The sequence below is a fragment of the Zootermopsis nevadensis genome, unplaced genomic scaffold, assembly GCF_977971745.1.
Source record: "Zootermopsis nevadensis isolate Lab colony 2312 unplaced genomic scaffold, Znev_1.0 Znev_ptg000019l, whole genome shotgun sequence".
NCBI lineage: Eukaryota > Metazoa > Arthropoda > Insecta > Blattodea > Termopsidae > Zootermopsis > Zootermopsis nevadensis.
In genome coordinates, this window is record NW_028259151.1 from 92,273 (window position 1) to 110,071 (window position 17,799).

The 17,799-nt window shown below is 36.1% G+C and overlaps 1 protein-coding gene and 1 long non-coding RNA gene across 4 annotated transcripts in view; one reads left to right on the forward strand and one right to left on the reverse strand.

Moving 5' to 3' along the window:
* LOC110827487 (beta-1,3-glucan-binding protein) overlaps positions 1-17,639 on the forward strand; it is a 48,296-nt gene extending 30,657 nt beyond the window's left edge. Inside the window, exons 3-7 of the mRNA XM_022059208.2 lie at positions 481-600; positions 7,447-7,574; positions 9,674-9,869; positions 12,386-12,602; positions 16,907-17,639. Of these exons, the coding sequence (XP_021914900.1) occupies positions 481-600; positions 7,447-7,574; positions 9,674-9,869; positions 12,386-12,602; positions 16,907-17,116 (871 nt within the window). The 3' untranslated portion in view covers positions 17,117-17,639. The remainder of the gene's footprint in view (positions 1-480; positions 601-7,446; positions 7,575-9,673; positions 9,870-12,385; positions 12,603-16,906) is intronic.
* LOC110827494 (uncharacterized) overlaps positions 1-17,799 on the reverse strand; it is a 61,253-nt gene that overhangs the window by 12,205 nt on the left and 31,249 nt on the right. The window contains exon 3 of one of the 3 annotated variants that reach the window (XR_015535800.1): positions 473-576. The exons of 1 other annotated variant lie outside the window; for it this stretch is intronic. This is a non-coding gene — a long non-coding RNA (uncharacterized LOC110827494). Of the gene's footprint in view, positions 1-472; positions 577-12,480; positions 12,563-17,799 lie in introns of those variants that run through there. One more of the 3 variants, XR_015535801.1, reaches the window with a different exon arrangement.

Below are 17,799 nucleotides of genomic sequence, written 5' to 3' on the forward strand. Positions count from 1 at the left end.
AACTCAGGAGGCGTGGCCTATCGTAAAATGGGGTGCTAGTCACCCTTCAGTTTGGCTGGATAGAATGAGGAAAGGCATGGAAAATCCCAGTGAAGACAATTAGTATCCGAGACATATTCGAACCCCCTACCTCCAGAATATGAAACAGGGTTGTATCCACTACATTTCATTATCGGGTTAGTGTAATGGTTCGAAACTTGGCCAGTTTTTCACGTACACAGACTAAGGCATTTGTGTTTTCCTTTATTCTGTCAAGTTGAACGTCTGTATGATACCTTAAAACAAGGCACAATTGAATCCTTTCAGAAATATTATGTATTGACAATTTATAAATGTCCTGCCATTTCATTTAACACTATAGACCTAGAGGCTCTGCATTTTTAACCGAGTCGTTAAATTAGAACCCCTGAACTACTGTATGAAGACGATGACTGTTATGTCTTGTAGTATTTATAAATATAAGTTGTCTTACATTTTCAGTTTCGTCAAAGATGGAGTCTTGTACATTAGGCCGACCCTCACAGCTGACGAATATGGAGAAGACGTTTTATACAACGGTGCTATCAGAGAACCAGGCTGTAACAGAGAACCCTGTGTGTCGTAAGTTGGCAAGAATTTATTTAAAATGAGTTACACTTCTAATCTCTTTTCAGGCTATGCATTGATGTTATATTGAGTACAATGGAAATAAAGGACAGTTACGTAAATTAGGAAATGCGGGAAATAAAGTGGTCGTAGTCTATTTCAAGGTAAAATACCAGTATGTCATTAGGAAATATCGCCATTGTCTTCTGTCCGACAAGGTTTACATCTGGCTTACATTTGTATTAACTGTTTCTCTAACATCTGTCTTAATCGTATCTTCTCCTTCTGACAGACCTAAGTAGGTACTTCCCACTTTCCACCTGAGGATGTAAACGGATTTATTTTCCGAAACGTTGTGTTGTTCTTGGAATACTATACAATATGCAACATACATAAATCCAGTAATACTAATTTAGTGTACCATCGTCTAAACCCTACTTGAGACATTTCCATGAAAGGAAATGTGTTCTCTCCCCCCTACTCTCTCTCTCTCTCTATATATATGTATATATACATATATACACACATATATAAACTCATCGCCTTGAGAACCTGAAATATCACATTCTGTACTTATATTTCGGAGCTATATGTCTTCCTGGTGTTCAGGTGGGCAGCAAGTTTCTTCGAACCGTTCTTATATAACCATAAAATTACACTGGCTAATAGTTCTGAAGATCACGGTCTGAACACACGGCTTGGAAACCACGAATTCTATTCTGCCCTTGTTCCTCCAGGTTCTGTTACATCAACTTCTTTCATTTATTCACTGTAACAATATTTGGTAATGATGGAGGCAGCAAGGACCTCTGAAACGTCGGTGAACTTCTACCAGACTACACGGTGCAACAACCCTGAAGACAGCAATGTTCAGACTCACCACCGTCAAAACCTCAAATACTACATATGTTCCAAGTGGGACTGAGGAAAACTAAGAAATATCTTAGTCACTCTAACCTGTCTCCTGACCGATGTTTGAACTAGGGACCCCTCACACCGCTTGTATGGTGTGTCTCTTATTTCGTGTGGCAGAACTAGGAATTTTTCCTGCATATTAGTTCTCATTCTACAGCAACAGATAAAGTGGTGATGTGTGTTAACCAGTTCTTCACAAAATGTCGGATGTAATATGTAAACCTTGGAGAAATAAAATATTTCCCCTACGATCATTTTGTACTTCAACACGGTTCCTCAAGGTCTTCAAATGCTGTGTAACTGATCGAAAACCAACTCCGGTATCTTTATTATATTCAGCATAGTGTAAAGGTTTATGTAAGCCTGTAACAGAAGCCGAAATGATTTTATTCTAAAATGCTGCTTCCACCATAAGGAAGATGGACTCATTACTCTGATTATGCAGCAAGGACCTCTGAAACGAGTTAAGCGTCTAGCAGACTACACAGTGCTAAGCCCAGATGACAGCCATCTTCTAGTGCTTTATATTTTGACGATCGGAGCAGAACAGTAGCAGGATCATTAGTTATTCCAGATTTCAGTATCTTAACGAGAACGGCACTTTCACCCAATATATCTACGTGTCATAAAACTTTATATCTATGGATAACTATCTGTTTTAAAACTGTCAACAAACCTATTTATACACACATACTGTACACTTACGAACATATATGCAATGTTCATATCTAAGTATTTGCCTGCCTGTACGCACGCAACTGCATTTTAAAACTTCAATTTGTTACATTTTTAAATATTTTAAATAACAAACAATAGATAATGCCTAACCAAAATGTCTTAATAGCCTACTAATGGCTCAAATTTGTTTTCTTATCTCCTTCTGTTTGGCTTTGTGATACGGAACAAATTATAGTTATAAATTGTTAGTAAACATGAACCATTTATTTTAAGATTCCTTCCTTGATTTTAGATTTCTGCAGTATATTTCTGATTTCCTACTCGAAACCTTCTTATTTATTTCGTGACTACGTTTGCACTGACTAAGTATTGCTTTTCTTTCAGTCCTCTACTGGCTCTGCTGTCAATCAGCTCAACTAAGTAGTTTCTTATACGTTCTGATGCTATCTAGAAAGTCCAAATTTACATACATTTCTAATACTTTAAAATAATATATTAGTAAAAAATCACCATTTTTGTCGTTGTAAAGAGGTTAAACTTAAAATACATCATTTTTATTTCCAACGTTTTCGTAAGCTAGTAAAGACTGCTATTAAGACGTGGGTGGAGGTGGTTAAGTGTGTTGATGACAGTTTTCAAACTCATTCTCGATATTTTTATTCCATCGTTTATAAAACAGCAGCAGTACAACTGCTAATAATTAATTAACTAACTAACTAACTAACTAACTAGGTGACTTAGGGCAGTGGTATTCAACCTGGGATACGCTAAGACATCTTAAGGGGTACGTGAAATTTAAAAAAAATATTATTTTATGATAAACACTGAAAAAACAGTAATGTAATTTGTTTAATTTATTTTAAATGTAGATTATATACTATGTATAACTTGAATTATACACCAACAACTTTGAGGGTAAAAAGTTGAAGAGAAATTATATCTGGGGGTACGCGAACATAAAAGGTTGAATACCACTGACTTAGGGAACCCGAAGGTTCATCACCGAATGAACGAAAGCCCTCTTCTTCTTGACCTAATAACCCTGACAATATTAGGGGAGGAGTACAGATTTTTAAGCTCATCATTATGCAGTTTTTTTCCACGCTCCATCGTCTTCTCTCCTAGGCTCAAATATCCTCCTCAACAGCCTATTCTCAAAACAACTGCTAATAATTACAAACCTCTATGTATATATTCTTAATAATTTTTCTAAAAAATATGAATTGTCAGTTGTGACCATGTATATAATTTCTTTAAGTACAGATCTCATCGTTCTCAACATGTTTTTCACTAATTAAATTCCACAACAACCTATCTGGTTACTTAACTCAATTCTTTTATTCCTTCTGTTAGCAATCAAGGACAAACCAATTCCGTTTATTTCGACTTAGGTAAAGCTTTTGACGTAGTTCCTCACAATATTTTTCTTTGTAAGAATAGTAATTTTGGACTATCGTCTAAATATATTGACTTCTTTCAAAGCTATCTGTTTCAAAGACAATATTTTGTTCGAATTTCTATAACTTTTTCGTTTTCACATCTTATGAAGTGTGGAGTGTTTAAGTTTAATCTCAGAACTCATATCCTTTAACATATTTGTTAATGACATTTATGATTCCATTTATAATTCTAGCAGTATTAGCAATGCTGACTGCAAACGTTTTCAGTACGACATCGATTCATTGCAAACTCAATTTAGGTCAAACTATTATATTTCTTACTCGTAAAATAAACAGTATTTATTTTAATTCAAATTAATAGTATTAAGCTTCCACCGTGTTAAATATCTTGGTGTTCTATTGGACTGCAAATTTTATTTTCAACAGTTTATTAAGTACATATATTTACAAGGTTTAAAATCGCTGGGTTTTATATGATCCATTACATGCCGTTTTTTTCTCAAACCGAATAGTAATTACTGACGCCGCTATACCGGAAATAATTCAAAGCAATTTGCAGCTGTATATTTATATATATATTTAATGGCGTATGCGACTGTAAATATAAAGACATTCTCGTTAGATTATATCTCTTAACTCTCCGTTTAAAGAAGATATATTTTGATGCCCTTTTTCTTATTAATATTCTTAAAGGAAAAATTAGTTGCTCAAATGGTTTGGTTACTCTTAGTTTGCGTGTACTCACTGAAACTATCAGACTGCTCTATTTTTAATCTGCATCGTAACTTCAAAGTCATTTCCTCAGCCAGAAATGTTCTGCTCCCAAGACACTATGTCGGATCATTGATATCCTTAATTTTTAAATGAAATTTCTTTTCAATTTTCTTGGATATTCTTTATGTTTTAATTGTATTTTTTTATATTTCAGTTCTTGCCTGTAATTGACTTCTCCGCTGTTGTTTAGAACTTTAATAAGTGGATTATACTGAATTAAACTGAATATTTAAAAGCGATTATCTACCGGAAAACCCCCAGCGTTAGCAACGTTGTTTACTGACTAAACATTAATTGAAGGCCACTCAACGTTTTTCATATGTAATTTGCTTGCTGTTTAGGTATTATCTTTGCATTATCACGAGGTAAATCTGTTCCCTGTGCTTACTATTACGGCATGGTGAGAGGGCGAATTGGCGTCTGTTCAGTTTGGCACACATCCACGAGTATGACTACATGAAATTAATAAAGAAAAAGGCACGTGTTTATAAGAAGAATAAAACAATTAATTTAAATACATTGCATAACAATATCCAAAGGAAAAACCTACAAATGCTACCAGTTTCTGTTAGGAAATGTTTTAGTGTATTAGTTAACATTTCCCGGAATTAAAATATCCAACCGGATAGATTTCTTGGTTTGCGTTGGTCCTCCAGGAAAATGCCCAGATAGCAAAACACTTCAGCCACAAACACTCAACTTTAGATCCTTCTAAGCTTAACATTTATTTTAATCCCTTAACTCGGCACCATGTGAAGTGTGTTGACGAAAAAAATCGGCCATAAAAGCAAAATAACAGACAGTGTAACCCTGTTTTAGCAAGCACTAATTTTGAATGAACCTAAGTACTTCTGTTGTTATTACGGTGAGATAAATCCTTAAATTTAAATAAATATATGTTGACGTAAAGGGGGATAAAATTATATCTACCTATATCACGAAAATAGCGTAGGCTTCTTATTAGTCAAACATAAATCTAAATTAATTTCAAAATTTTACTCCTTCTACCACAGAAGGTTAATCATGAATATAATGTGACATTTGAAGTCTTCACATAGTAGAAATTTGGAAGGAGGTAGTTGTGGCCTGTCTGGAAGCTCTGTATCGAAGTTTCCTGCAGGAACCTAGGGAAAACACAAACCTCAGTAAAAATAGCCGTTAACCTTTTCTAGATTTGAACTGGACACTTCCCTCATATAAATTAGATTTCAATTTGAGCCTAAAATTATGGGCAGCATATAATAATAATAATAATAATAATAAAATTAATTATTTTCATTATGCTGCATCAACAGCCAGAAGGCCAATTACAGAGAATAATAATTCAGTTTATTTAATTCTTTTATTAGTCTTTCCAATAGTAGAAAACCAATGCCAAGCAAACACTACATTGTGCGTGTGTCATTTGCAGTAATGACGCACATAGCTGAAGAACCATAACAATGTTTAATAATAACAATAACAAAAACAATAATAACAACAGACCTGTCGGACTATTGTAACCACCAGTACGTTGCATTGTTTGAAATGAATGTGCCTTAATGTCACTGAATGCGATTAAACAAAACAAAGAACTAATAACTGTCGAATTGCTTTAGCATATGAAATGCATTTTCGTCTGTAAATTTTTCGGAGTAGTGGTTACAATTCCATCATGTTTGTTATTCGGATCGGAATCTCAGCCCGCTAGATCTCGTCCCCAGTTTCGCCAGGTAAACTCTACGACAAGTTACTAAAGTAGGCCATGGATGCTATGCTCAATATGGGAATGTTTGATTGTATATCCATTTATATATTTAGTTTAATTTCTTTTTTTGCATATGTATATATTATCAATGTTTGCCTGTCATTGGCTCCTCGCTGTTGGCAAACACTTTAATAAATGAACTGAATTAATATCCTACCATTCTGTAATATATAAGCTAAGTGCATGATAATTAAATTAAACAATAATTATTATGTTTAAACACATTCAGGTTCATATCGTCTGAATTTATGTTTAAGATCTTTCATCTTCCCTGTTATCTTTGTTATCGACCTGTCTTTCTCCATTAATAACTTTTGAACCAATTTACCGTTTAAAATTCCGTTACAGGGTTAGTGACAACACGAATTTGGGCCGTGCGAACGCCTGAGACCGAACCCAATTTGAAGCGCAGTTTGTCTGCTCAAACCACACTAGTATTTTCTACCATAAGCCGTCCAAAATATACCCAACCGTTGCTCCACACAATCTTACAGCTATTATAGTTCACGTGATTGCTTTTTAAAGTCATCTTAAAATAAAAGCAGAAGCATCATGGCTTGCTTTCTAGATTTTACATGATTGCTGTAATACAATTTCTTTCAAAATTTCAGTAGCACTAATACGTAAAAAGAGAAGCAGGACTACCATAACCATTTTGTAAAGTAATTCATAACCAAATTAGTTTATTTAATGATCAATTTCATGTATGAGAATAGATAGGATTTCAAAATTAATGTGAAGAGCGTCACACGAGATTTTCATACACTAGAAAGCAACATTGTAGACGCCATCTCGAAGCAAAATTACGAGCCGAGGAATCAGATAACGTATTTTTAATGTTGTACCAGTGTAAACTAAACATGTTTTTGGGATTTGATGTTCTCACGGCAAAGAAGATGTAGACGCTGATCTTCTGTGTTGAAACGCCGGGGACTTGTCGGTTTTAACCAACGTTTCGGAAAATTATAATCTCCATGTTCGAGTCTGAAGACAGAAATAGTATGTTTCCTCGAAACGTTGGTAATTACCCACAAGTCCACACGATGTTTCAAATCAAAACACCAGCATCGATAACATGATCAGTTGGTTAGAATATAGCGCCAATTGGTAAAACAAATACAGTATGTGGCACGCGACAATTAAAGTCTTTGACATATAATCAGGAATAGAAAAGGTAAAATTTAATCGGAGTTCCTCAAAGTATGTTATTGTATTTAATTTCTTGCATAAGCTTGCTGTATTACGTAAGGTTGTACGCCTAGTTTGTTATATATTTAGTTTCAATTTACCACGGAAAGAAAATGGTGGAAACTTAATAAGTTTCATGTACGGTTTGTTTTCTGTTAGGTACGCTGATGAAGACATTGTCTTGCCTGTCCAGTCCGCAAGGATACGAACAATCAACAGCTTCTCTTTCTTGTATGGCCGTGTTGAAGTTCGAGCTAAGCTGCCCAGAGGCGACTGGCTGTGGCCAGGTAAAGTATCATATTGTTTATAACTCACGATTTCTCAGAAAAGTAAAGTTACTTTTATTACACTCATGGGTAGAAAATCGGCTTAGTTTGTATTCCTATTCGGGTAGAAAGTGGGCATATAAATACTTTATCTTCTTGGGGGCATGACATTATGGCGTGATTGACGATTCCATTATTTAACGATACTGTTTCAACTAGAAGAGTTTTATAGCGTTTAATGTTACGTAAGATTGTTATGAGTAGTGGGTAGATGATTTTAAAGGTCATGGCCATGGTCTATTTCAAGGTAATATTCTATTATTCCTTTGGAAACACAGGAAAACCATGGTAAATAATATCGGTCTTCAAAATATATGTATACAGCAAAATGATTAGATTAATCTGCTTGGTAGATTAATTGGTTAGTTTTTTAATGAATATTAAGTCAACTTATCTGTGGCTGTTATGTACTGCTGTAAGCCAACTGAAGACTTTAAGCTTGGACAATTAAATTAAAACCTTGCCTCGGTTAAATTATAGCAGTATTATTTTCTCCGCAAGAGACGGTGTGATTATACGGCCATGACTCGGTCAATTGAGATTAGGGAGTGGAAAATCCTCCACGTCAGAGGTGAAGGTTGTCTTGTCATGATTAAGGTTCCAAAAGGTTCTTTCTTTTTGTATTATCCTCCTATACGTAGGTACCAACAGTATGACGTGTCGTGAAGACTAAGTTCTACACAGACTTATTTCTGCCAGCACGAGCTGCCTCTACAAATGCATTATCTCCATTGGCGTAAAAGTTATTTCTTCCACATGAACTATAACCACAGTTTCTCTTCGTTTGAATAAGTACCGACAATTTAGGCTGCCTATGTTGTTATTGAGTGTGTTCAGGTATTAAATTCCCTGTTACTGTTTTATTATTAAAATGTGTTTTCTTAGGGCAATGAAAAACAACTTACATATAAAACGGCCAATACTATTTTCTACCACTAATTAAGAAAAGGAAGTATTAAATTGTTTCCAGGTTAATTACATCTTCTGTTAATTTATGTAAATTAATGGTTTAATTGGAGATTTGAAAGCCGCATAAAACATTTTAGTCAGAAAATGTGATGAGAAGAAACAGCATGTAAGAGGAGTTGTAAATTGGAGGATATTATTAAAGTGGGTCATGAAGAATTATGATGTGAGGATGTGGGTTGGAATCATCTGGCTCCGAATATCATTTAGTGCAGGCTTTTTCAAAAACTATAATACTCTTCGAGTTTTATGAATAGCCGAAAGTTCTTTGCCCCCCCCCCCCCCCCAGCGACTGTTAACTTCTGAACAAGGATTACGCTCAAGTCAAGTCAATAAATCACTGATTTATCAGACATACAACTGTAAATAATTACATTAAAATAGATTGAATCAAACCTCAAAGCATCGTGGGACAAGATTTCCAATCTGGAAATCTTCTTATGCACTTTGACGAACACTGAGTACATTGCCATTAAAAATAAGTCTTAATATACAAATAAATATTTTTATATTTCCTTCCGATTCTGCCCGGAATAATTCAAGGTTCTGTAAAAGTGGCCGCTTTTTCTCGTTCGGATTTGCGAGCTATGGCTAACCTTGATACTCATTTCGGTTTAGAGCATCTCGAAAATTTGTCAGGAAACAAAGCTCCATTTATTTGTCTGTATGTTTCAACACGTTAAGTACTGGGAAGATTTCCATTAAATTTAGTATTGCGGGGTGTAAACGATTCAATGTTATGATAATTTGATTTTGGTCTGCATCGGCCCAATAACAACCCCACGTACGAATAAAATTTGTAAAATAAAACTGTTTACTTAGAACTACATAAGATAATATCACATATATATATATATATACTATGTGTACATTATTAAATCTGCAGCTTTAGCTTTAAATATTTTTCGACGTAATCTATTGTCCACGCGATAATTCAATCACGTTTGTAACAATAGTTTTGCGTCTACAGTAATTGAACATTCAAGTCAGTGAGCTAAAACGAAATGTCAAATAACCCATTTTGAAAATATTTGAGTGCCTGTTTCTACAAGGCTTTGCTTATTCATTAAACAAAGCTTTTCATGTGTGAACAGCAATTTGGCTGAAGCCCAGAAAGGACGAGTATGGCTCGTGGCCGGCGTCTGGTGAGATCGACATAATGGAAGCACGTGCGAACAAGAAGCTGACGAACGCTGCTGGTGTCTCCCAGGGCATCGACAGAGTTGGGGCGACTTTGCACTTTGGACTTAATTCGTCGTACAACGTCTGGAGGCCCACTCACTGGGAAATGTAAGTTCTATTTCATTATACTAAAAACTATGCTTAATATTTTAAACCTGTCTATTAATTATTTAAACGCTCGACCAAATACAAAACCTTTTGACAAAACACACACTTATCCATTATAAAGAACCAAGGATGAATAAATTAAGAAAATAATATATTCTTTTTAAAATTTCAGTTCAAGTGGTCAAACAATTTCCTGCATTGCCCTGCTAAAATGCACATATTTTCACCCTATAATAAGCCAGTTTAATTCGATTAAGACCTTTTAGCCCTTTGCCTATAAGATAGCTAAATCCCTAGAACAGATTTCTGTGCGTAAAATTAATTGTCGCTAAGCAGTCTTTATGGAACCAGAAAATTCTTTTTCGTGTTTATTGAATTGAGTCACATTCTCACTCTCTCTGATTTTAAGGTAAATTTTAAAATTATCATTTAATTTATACTCTGGAATAAATGCTTATTTTTGCGGATATTGCTGGATTATAATGTTGACCAAATCGGGTTTTTTTGCAGGATTTAGCAGAATTTTTTTTACAGTAAAGGGATTTAATTTCTGATGCAGGCTACTTAGTCAGATGAACGTAATTGTGATAATCTGTGTATGGTCTTAAGTTTTTCACAGTGATACGAGTTTATGATAAATCAGACCATCATATAAACTGTCATATTTCAATTGTTCATGACATCTTCAGATGGTACAGCGTCGTTAACAATCTATGAACCAGTTAACTTCAGTGTACAGAAGTTACTTAGACCTGTATACATAGGCTATAGTATATAGTGTAACTTCGATTATGAAATTATGTTCACTCTTTGGATTCCGTGATACCTGGATTAAAGGTAATTAAGGTAATTTGCTTTAATTCTTCAATTATCTCCGGCAACAAAGTTCATTCCCTAAAATCGTAAAGTCCACCTAGAGAAGAAGTGTTTACAACCACGAAATTAGTATATTACTTATAAAAATATGTTTTAATAAAATACGTACGTCCAAATGCGCTCATTTATCAATCATACCAAATATAAGCCAAATTCTATCTATCTGCCATTTGTATAATAAATGGTACAATTGAACGTTAATAAAAGATGTGGCGTATAATACGACCCACAAGGTAATAAATAGCTAGTTTTATAACACGATAATAGTGGAACAAAATTCTGATATTTTTTCTTGATTGTTTAAGAACACAGAAAATAATAATAAATGTTGCTGTTAATATTTATGAATTCTTTTATCATAGGAACGAAAAATGAGACAAACTACTTGTTTGCGCCCACAAATTAACGCTAATGCACAAGCGTAGTTCCTACAGACATCACTAGAAAGCAAGTGGAAGAACGTGTATTCGTGTCGTAAAGTGTACAAGGAGTTACAAAAATCGACAGTGAGCTGTATTACCTGTTGAGCCTTATTATCAGCGGGCATAATGTACTAATTATATCTATTTTGGTGGAATGCGGAAGATTAATCTTAGACCTACTTAAATTTTAAGAAAGAAGTAACTTAACGTTTACTTAGGATCACAAATTTAGTTTACAGCGAACAGACTTAAGAATAATCTTTGGAAAAGTCTCCAAAATATAATTTGAAATTTCTTTCAGATAACACATAAATACAATGTATTCACTGATAAACCGGAACGCACCTGTCACTTCCCAGCTTCCGGCAGGAACCGCATGACTTACCGCCGAGCTCTACAAGATTTTCCTTATACGAGCCTCGTATCACTTTATAAAACCAATAAAATAAACTCACCTAAATTACGAAGTTCAGATCTAAAATCCGGAAGGTGACAGGTGCTTTTACCTTTGTCAGTGAACGCACTATGTTATATTTTAGACGGAAACATAATGTAGGAACTAGAATTGTGATCAACGAACAAATAACTGAGCATTTTATATTTGTATTGAGAAGATTGTAATGTAGGTTTAAATTAAAACCGTTGATGTTAGTGTGATATGAAAGGTCAGGGGAAAAGTTGCTTATATTGTATAATCTCATGACTGTACTATTTCTGTTGTTTGAATCGTAATGCTGGGTTTCAAAATCACAGAAAATAAGCTGCAGAGATGGGTTTACTCGCAGTGGCGTGTGGACACCAGCAATTTGATAGTAAACACAGATAAGATACAAAGATGGGAAATTCCCGTATCCCAAGCATACTTATGAATAATAACGGAAAAGGTGCACGTGGGAAAGGAAACAAGAAGAGCTGGAGAAAATTTCACAGTGGGGAGCTTCATAATATTATTATAGTAGCCGGGGAAAGGGGGATTATACGGGCGGGGCACGTAGTGCGAATGTGAGAGATAAGAAATGTATTAAAAATTTGTGGGGAAATTTGAAGGTAATTTTTTGATTATCAAAGTGACTATTACTTTCAGAAGAAGGACTTTGCTCCGTGTGTTTGTCCATAGTAACATTTGCACTATTCTGAAATTCAGTTATGAAGAATTTCATTTTGAACCGGGGCAAGATAAGCGGCCTGATCCTCATAATGACAGCGTGGTCTTTGCAGGAACATAGCAGAGTCTGGCCGTGATTTCGCAGACGATTTCCATGTGTTCGGTCTAGAATGGACTGCAGATCATCTGAACTTCACTGTTGACGGCAAGCGAATTGGGTCAAGAGGGGTTCCTCCTGGTGGGTTTTGGAAATTAGGCGGTTTCGATAAGATTCCTTCAGCCCGCAATATCTGGAAAGATGGAAAACCCATGGCTCCTTTTGACAAAAAGGTAATTAAGACTTTCTTTAACTTATGATATATACGAGGTCTGTCACAAAAATAACGAGACTGATGCTGTAAGTAGGCAAACAATTATGGTGAGGGCGAAATAAGCAGACCATATTTGACCCTGATCTGTTCTCTACCAGTGACGCAAGTTTCAACTTGTTTGCTTCACTCAGTAGCAGTAGACGAGTGTTTTTGTACAGACGTGTTTTTACCCTCGGCCGGAAAATGTCTGACTGCAAAAGTGAACAACGAGTTAACATCAAGTTTCTTGTTAAACTGGAAAAATCAGCGACGGAAACTTTTCAATTATTGACTGAGGCTTACGGTGAAGATTGCATGTCTCGTGCACGCGTTTTTGAATGGCACAAACGATTTTCGGAAGGCAGAGAATGCGTGAAAGATGATGATCGCCCAGGACGTCCACCCACAGCTGTTACCGATCACAACATTGAAAAAGTGCGAGATGTGATACGAAAAGACCGAAGGTTGAGTGTTCAAGCAGTAGCTGAGAAAGTCAATTTGGACAAGGAAAGTGTTCGACAAATTCTAAGGGAAGATTTGAACATGACAAAGGTTTGTGCAAAAATGGCTCCAAAAATTCTGTCAGATGCCTTGTCTGTGAGGCAGTTTTTAGCTAATAAAACATCACTGTGCTTGATCACCCACCCTATTCGCCAGACCTCGCTCCCTTCGACTGCTACCTCTTCCCAAAGATGAAGTCGGTGCTCAAAGGAACCCATTTTTTGTCGCTAAAAGATGTGAAAACAAAAATGGCGGAGATCCTCAACAGCCTTACAGAACATGACCTGCGGAATTGCTTTGAGCGTTGGCAGCATCGTATGCAGCAGTGTGTCAACTCAGAAGGAAACTATTTTGAAGACGATCGTAGTTGATTTTCTGAATTTGTTAAATAAAAAGAGTTACAGGCACAGTCTCTTTTTTTGTGGCAGACCTTGTATACGTAGCATAAAGATGTATTCTTCACTATATAAAAATTATCATTTTTTAATTTATTCTCAGAACCAAAGTGCATATCGAGACTTTCTTGTTAACAGTATATGAGCCAAAACTTTATTTATTATATAAATAACGATAGGGTTGTGGTACCATAATGCGGTTTATGATATATTTTATCCACTGTTTATAAGTTCAGATCTTGTTCTGTGCGTAGTAACAGGGAACTTGAGATGGGCGATACCACCTCCGCTGTTAAGTCTAAGAATTAGGCTGAAATAATGACAAAGTGTTTTATGAAATAATTCCTGGACAATATATACACTCGTAATTACATATTACGTATATAAAGTGAAGCTTTCGCCGTAACTGAAGTTGATGAAAGACTCTCAGGTTACAAGCCGCGTCAGGTGGCTGAATGGTGAATAAACCATATCTTCCGCCAACATTCCGGGAAAAATCTCTGCTCTCATCCTCAGGGCTGCTACAAAGGATCAGATTTGTTATGCAGCAGCCCTGAGGATGAGAGCAAAGATTGGTCTCGAAACGTTGACAGAAGATATGGTTTATTCACCATTCAGCCACCTGACGCGGCTTGTAACCCGAGAGATTTTCATCAACTCGATATTACGTACTTTCTACACTCTCGACTTAAGGACACAAATTAGCTGATCAGAGCTGAAGTGGTGTGTCAACAAATAAATAGAATGAGTTTTTTAGTAAAAGGGGCAGCTGCTTAATTGGACCAAAGTGTTCTAGTCCCGACGTGTCCCAATTAATCGAAATCCACTATATATCTGCTGCAGCTAATATAATTTCCTAACACGCATACCAAATTATCCTACATTCGGTATTAAAGAGAGAATCCTTATTTTATACAAGAGTAAAACAATTTTACTTATATCACTTTACCGCTGAGGAATTCAAATAGACTGGACATTACCCACAGATACACAAAGGAACATAAACACACCTTATGTGTCTCTCCTACATCCACTACCAGCGCCATTAAAGAAGAAATGTCAGCTCGATATAAATGCATCAAAATTTAATGCAACAAAGAGTATTCGTTGCATGGGACAACGTCAATACATTTTAATGAGGTTTAGTGTAAGATTACAGTATCGTGTACGCTGCGTGCGTGTGATCGTCCTTGACTGTGCTCTGCAGAATACTCACACAATCTGGCAAGCAAGTTCTTGCTTGTAGTTTCCACTTGACAGTATCTCACCTTGACTCTGGCTATTATCTTCATACCATATCATTGACTTTGAGAACATAGGGCCCTTTGCATCCATTCGTAACATTAGCAGTGTGTAAAGATGGTCTGGCAAAACTATGAATGTAAGTTTCCCATCTCGTGTTATTCTATAGGTTTACACCATACACTGACTTAAGCACGTGTTGGTTTGAAACTGAATTAGGGGAGGTCGTGATAAGTGTTCAAGTGGTGTCTGAAAGGTGATTTATGAACCAACAATATGTAGTTTCTGTAAATGGTCTTACTAAACGACCTTGAACGAGTCTGACTGAGATCATGATGGGAATATTCATAGCCCTACTCCAGCCCATTTAAAAATCAGCAGCAGTTTTTAGGGGTCTGCACGGAATCTGACCAACTAGATTTTCTCTGGGATCTTCGTAACTGCCCCCTCGTAGAAATAATTTCAGACAATACCTTACAGACTTATCATCCGACAAAATTGTACCGTTCTTTAAACGCCAAAATAACCTCAGATGTGCTTTGAGCGTCAATGTATAATGTACTCAAGGTTTACCGGCATTTATGCAATAGAAACACGTGGTGTGAGCAACGGCCTGGCAACAAAGGTGAACTTGTCTCCAGGGTCAACGGATGAGCTTCGGAGAGCCTGTAAGATGGTTGTTGCTAGTTGCTTTTTAAATGGTACTCTGTATTATTTCTGACTACCACTTTTTATTTTTCGCTATTTACGTGAGAAGATTTTTCATTTGGAAAGGACATGTCACTTCAAATCTACATCTCTCATTTTTTTCAGTATAAAATAACTTCGTGTTTTATTAAGTGGTATCTGGGCGATTGAACTGTCTAGGTGATATTGGGTCGAATGAGATGGAAGGAGGTTATGATTGGTAAATAGATAAGGATTTTTAACTTAGTGGTCCGTGGCATTTGTCTGCAGGGTCTCAGTAAGAAACAAAGTCAGAATGTGCGAGACATGAAGTGGACGACTTCCAAGAACAAATATTTGAGGTTATTCCTTCAACAACCAGCTCTGCAGTCTGTGTTACAATCAGTTTTCAGAGCACATGGAAGATGTTATTGGCAACGCAGACCTAACACACTTGCAGTTTCAGTACACCAGATAAATGGCTGTTGCAACAGGGTTGCAGAAGATGAATGCGATGCTCCCTGGTTAATAGGCCTTTATTCTGTCCTGCAATGTTTCATCTAAAAATTCGTACTTGCTTCGGATCGAGAGTTGTTTGCTGCTTTGTCTTCAATGTCCCACAATTGACACTGTCACTTTCTCGCTATTTTTCTTTTTGCCTGTAATACATTTCTTCCAAATATTTGAACCCTACGCAATGTAACCTAGCAGTTAACTGAGTGTCTTTAAAACGTGAGATTACAATGCTCTTATTTGAAATGAAACCCTAAGCAATGTTCTAATGTATTCTCTATGAAATTAAATTTTTATGTCCACTTATATTACTTAACACTGATGAGATGCATGGATTTCATGGATCTTGGTCTTCTAAGTTCTTAAGCCACGTAGCTTGTATTTACTTATCATCGGGTTTGAGGAAGGCGTTACACCCATTTTCAGTTAAAAAACACGGTGTCAGGAATCAGAAGACTTCAATCCACACTATCAAAGCCGTGTAAATGAGGAAAATTGTCAGAAAAGTCGCTGGAGAGGGGCTGGTCCGGGGTGAAGCAACTGTGCAAGGTTCCTCTTTAGATTTCTAGTTTCTCCATAAATACATGAGGTAAATAAAGGAAGGAAACCGGAAACCAATAAGTTTAATGTTTCGGGCGCCAAGCTGTATATTATTAAAGAATGTATTCCTATCTCTGCTCTGGGATTACAATGAAATTGATAGACTACACTTTAATGTGCTCTGTGTTACATTTTTCCTTGAGCCCTTGACGTGTCGCTGTACACAAAGTATTTCATACGTCGTATTGTCGAAGATCGGGGTCCCCCCAAGAGCTGTGTCCGGGTCGCCTAGCCCTAAGGACGGCCCTGAATATTATAAAATATCTTACTTTTTCTCTACCGCAATAACGTAAATAACATGATTACTTTTACCCAAGAAACTGCGTATTGATTTTAAACAACAAAATCAAATATTTATTTCTTACAGTTTTTCATAATTCTGAACGTGGCTGTTGGAGGAAATTTCTTCCCAGACGGTTGGTACAACTCTCCTCATCCTAAACCTTGGACCTCAAGTTCGCCGTATCCAATGCGAGATTTCTGGGAACATAGAGACTGGTGGCTACCAACATGGGATGAAGAAGACAGGTCTTTGAGAGTCGATTATGTGCGAGTGTATTGTTACGAATGCAAGTAAACAGCAAATACTTTCCCCCCATTTCGCCAGCTTGAGTATTACTTTCGGATTCCCATTTGTTCAGTTCCAGTGTCTGGGACTACACTCGGGATTTTCAAAATTATGTAGAACATATCATGAACATTAATAATTTCTCTTTTGTTATCCCGTGTGCAGTGGATAAACAGCTACTGTCAAATTCTGGCTATTGCTCTGGCTAGGAGTATCACGTGACAATAAACTATGAAGCCAATAACTTCGTCCGAAGTCAGATTTGAATTACGTAGATTTTTTCATATGTAATGTTGTTTCTTGCAAATGTTATCCATTGACCATGCACCACAGTATAACATGTGCTGTACTAGTCATGTATGGGCTACTGGAGAAAATTTATACTGGAATAAGTATTTCGTAACCATGGTAACTGCTGACTCTTAGCAATGAAGCCAATAATTTCAGAAGGAAGAAAAACATTGTACAATACAGAATAAATATACCAGACATTTTGTTGTTAAAATGTGTGTAATAAATATGTTTGTTGCAATTTATGTTTTTATCAATCTGTTCACTTAAGAATGTAAAATATTCCATCAAACCATTTAACTGAATATACGCCCAACTTTGCAACTTCAAATAAATTTTGTGCATTACTGTTCCCACACCAGGATGCCTTAACGAAGCTTATATTACCGGATAAATAACAT